At 43.6% G+C, this 3,817-nt stretch overlaps 1 protein-coding gene across 1 annotated transcript; it reads left to right on the top strand.

The window, feature by feature from the left end:
* Window positions 1-540: 540 nt before the first annotated feature.
* Window positions 541-3,610, top strand: LOC138881104 (uncharacterized). The gene is made up of 2 exons (XM_070161305.1): window positions 541-967; window positions 3,576-3,610. The coding sequence occupies exons 1-2, from the start codon at window positions 541-543 to the stop codon at window positions 3,608-3,610; spliced, it is 462 nt and encodes a 153-aa protein (XP_070017406.1).
* The last annotated feature ends 207 nt before the right edge of the window (window positions 3,611-3,817 follow it).

The raw sequence follows: 3,817 nt of genomic DNA, 5'->3' as shown, positions 1-3,817 counted from the left end.
AAGTCCGCGCACTTCATTCTTATGTGTACTACCTATTCTTCAGAGCGGTTGGCAGATATCTATATCCAGGAGATTGTTCGTTTGCATGGTGTCCCAGTTTCCATCATTTCAGATAGAGGCACTCAGTTTTCTTCGCAATTTTGGAGGTCTGTGCAGCGAGAGTTGGGTACTCAGGTTGAGTTGAGCATAGTTTTTCGCCCTAAGATGGACAGGCAGTCCGAGCGCACTATTCAGATATTGGAGGACATTATGCGTGCTTGTGTCATTGATTTCGGAGGGTTATGGGATCAGTTTCTACCGCTTGCAGAGTTTGCTTATAACAACAGCTACCAGTCGAGTATTTAGATGGCTCTATATAAGGCTTTGTATGGGAGGCAGTGTAGATCTCCAGTTGGTTGGTTTGAGCTAGGTGAGGCCAGGCTATTGGGGATAGTGGTACAAGATGCTTTAGAAAAGGTGAAGGTGATTTAGGAGAGGCTTCGTACAGCGCAGTCGAGGAAAAAGAGTTATTTTGACAAGAAGGTTTGATATATGTCGTACATGGTTGGTGAAAAGGTTCTGTTGAAGGTTTCACCCATGAAGGGTGTTATGAGATTTGGGAAGAAAGGGAAACTGAGTCCTCGGTTTGTTGGGCCTTTTGAGGTGCTTCGGAGGATTGTGGCGGTGGATTATGAGCTTGCTTTACCACCCAACTTGTCGAGTGTGCATCCGGTATTTTATGTTTCTGCGCTCCGGAAGTATATTGGGGTTCCGTCTCATGTTCTAGGTTTCAGAAAGGTTCAATTGGATGATGATTTGACCTATGATGTAGAGCCAGTAGCTATTTTGGGTCGTCAGGTTCGAAAATTGAGGTCAAAGGATATAAATTCAGTGAAAGTGCAGTGGAGAGGTCGGCTCGTGGAGGAGGCTACTTGGGAGACCGATTGGGAAATGCAGAGCAGAGATCCTCACCTATTTGAGGCTTCAGGTATGTTTCTTGACTCATTCAAGGATGAACGTTTGTTTAAGTTGGGGAGGATGTGATGACCCGGCCAGTCATCTCATGAGTTACCACTCTGTTTTACCCATTTCTACTTCTTTATGCTTTGTTTATCCGTGTTATGTGGTATCGGGTTGGTCGGATCGAATCCGGAATGATTTCGGTAAGGTTTGAGACACTTAGTCTCCATTAAGGGAGCTTAAGTTGGAAAAGTCAACCAAATGTTGACTTATCTGTTAGAGGGCTCGGATATGAGTTCTGATGGTTCGTATAGCTTCGGGAGGTGATTTGGGACTTAGGAGCGTTATCGAAATGAGTTTTAGAGGTATGGAGTAGATTTAGACTTGAATTGGCGAAGTTGATATTTTGGCGATTTTCGGTTGGTAGGCGAGATTTTGGTATAGGTGTCGGAATGGAATTCCGAGAATTGCAGTAGTTCCGTTGAGTCATTTGGGATCTGTGTGCAAAATTTCAAGTCATTCGAACGTGGTTTCGTTGGGGTTTTGATCAAAGTGGAATTTAGAAGATTTTAGAAAGTTTGGCTTGAATCTGATGTAGGTTGATTTGATGTTGTTTGAGGTGTTTTGAAGATTGGGAACAAGTATGAATTAGGTTTTGGGGTATGTTGGTGCCTTTGGTTGAGGTTTCGGGGGCCTCGGGTGAGTTTCGGATGGTCAATCAAACCATTTCATGCCTTGGAGAGTTGCAGATTTTGGAGTTCAGCTGTTGCATAGTTTTTACACTTCGCGATCGTGTAGGGGGTCTCGCGATCGTGTAGAGATGTTGTGGGGGATGTCCTGTTTGCTCAGTGCGTTCGCGAAGCTGGGAATGCGATCGTATAAGGTGAAGGCATTGTTGATCGCGAACGCGTGGAGTGGGTCACGTTCGCGTAGAGTTAAGTGGACCAGCGGTCTTGGCTTGAAGTTGTTAATTGCAAACGCGGTAGCCAGTCCGCAATCACATAGTGTTAGATGCCCGAGCATCGCGTTTGCATGGGATTTTACGCGTTCGCATATGGTTAATTTTGGGAGCCAAGAATTTGTGCTTCGCGATCGGGATAAAGGAATTTAGGCCTGGGCAGAAGGTTTAACAGGTCGTCTTGTCTATGAATGTGTGGTTTATTTCTTCAATTGTTGGTCGTTTTTGGAGCTTTTTGAAGGGGATTGAAGAGGGATTCAAGGGGAATCACTTGGAGGTAAGATTCTTGGACTTAAAACTCGATTCTAATGTGAATTCCACCTAAATAATGATGGAAAGTAAGCCAAAAATTGAAGAACTAGGACTTTGAAATTTAGACCTTTGATTGAGGATTTGAAGGACCATTTGAGGTCGGATTTTAGAACTTTTGATATCTATGAACTCGTGGGGAGATAAAGAATCTGTTGATGTAAAAATTATCGAATTCCGAGACATGGGCCTAGGGGTCGGGTTTTGGTAATTTCTTGATTTGTGTCGTATTTTGATTATTTTCACTTGGGCTTCGTTCCCTTAGCATATTTTGACATTCTCGTTCTCATTTTGGATAGATTCAATGCGAGTGGAGGCCAATTCGAGTGGCAAAGGCATCGCGAGTTAGAGATTTGACCGGTTCGAGGTGAGTAATGATTGTAAATGATGTTCTGAGGGTTTGAAACCCTGGATTTGCACATCATAGTGTTATATTGAGGTGACGTACATGGTTGATGATGCGCGTGGGGTCGTGCACTATTAGGGATTGTGACTTATTCCATCCCGAATGACTATTTTACCGCGTATTTGACTGAAATCTATTTGCTATCATCATGATTTGGGTTGAATGCCATAGTTGGGCCTGGAGCCAACTATTTGAACCCTTCGGGGATTTTTACTGGTATTTCCTCACTGTTTTGACTTTATACTTGAACTCAGTCATGTTATATTTCACTATTTTCGTACTCAACCATGTTTACTCTGTTTTGACACGTACATGATCTTATAAATGATATTTTGGGCTAAGAATCATGTTTTACTGTTGCCCGAGTGGCTTGTGAGGATTTTGACTAAGTAAGGCCGAGGGCCTATATTGTTATGAAACATTTGATACTGATTATGAGACCGAGGGTCTGAGATAGGTATGCCATGAGGTGGCTTGATTGATATGAGGTCGAGGGCCCAGTGATGATGCCACGAGATGGCTTGATATTGCGCTTGGGCCGTAAGGGGGCCCTCCGGGACTCTGTACACCCCCAGTGAGCGCGGGTACCCATTGTGATGTGAGATTGAGCCCGAGGGGCTGGTATTGTTCTATGTGATTTTCCGAGGGGCTGGTATTGTTCTGAGATGTTGCCCGAGGGGCGGATTTGTTGATACGGTGCCCGAGGGGCGAACCTTTATGTGTTCACCTTTTCTTAATTTCCTATCAAATTACCTGCTTAATTGTTGAAAAGGGCTTTTCATGAAGTTAAATTTGAGTTAAAGGATTTTTACCTATTTTTCACTGGTTTACTGTTTTAATGGTTTTACTGCTTCATTATAGCATGCTTTTGTGCTTTACGTGATTTTCTGCTTTTAGTTTTTATTTATGATTATTACTCACTGAGTTGGAGTACTCACTTTACTCCTTGCACCCTGTGTGCAGATTCAGGCGTATCTGGTCCTGCTCTCGAGTGCTGATCATTTTCGGCTCAGGCGTATCCGAGGAGTCTCTGGGTAGCTATTGGTGTTCGCAGCCCAGAGCTCTTCCCTATCTTACTTCTTTGTGTTCTTAGTTTCTGTATTAAACTTTGTAGTTTGATTTGGAGTATTCCGGATTGTTTAGATGCTCATGACTAGTGACACCCCGGTATCGGGCTGTGTTGGGTTATTTTTCGCGAGTTATGC

This window comes from Nicotiana sylvestris, chromosome 11 (genome assembly GCF_000393655.2).
Source record: "Nicotiana sylvestris chromosome 11, ASM39365v2, whole genome shotgun sequence".
Taxonomy (NCBI): Eukaryota; Viridiplantae; Streptophyta; class Magnoliopsida; order Solanales; family Solanaceae; genus Nicotiana; species Nicotiana sylvestris.
Note: the sequence above shows the minus strand (reverse complement) of the source record. Positions and strands in the feature narration are given on the sequence as shown.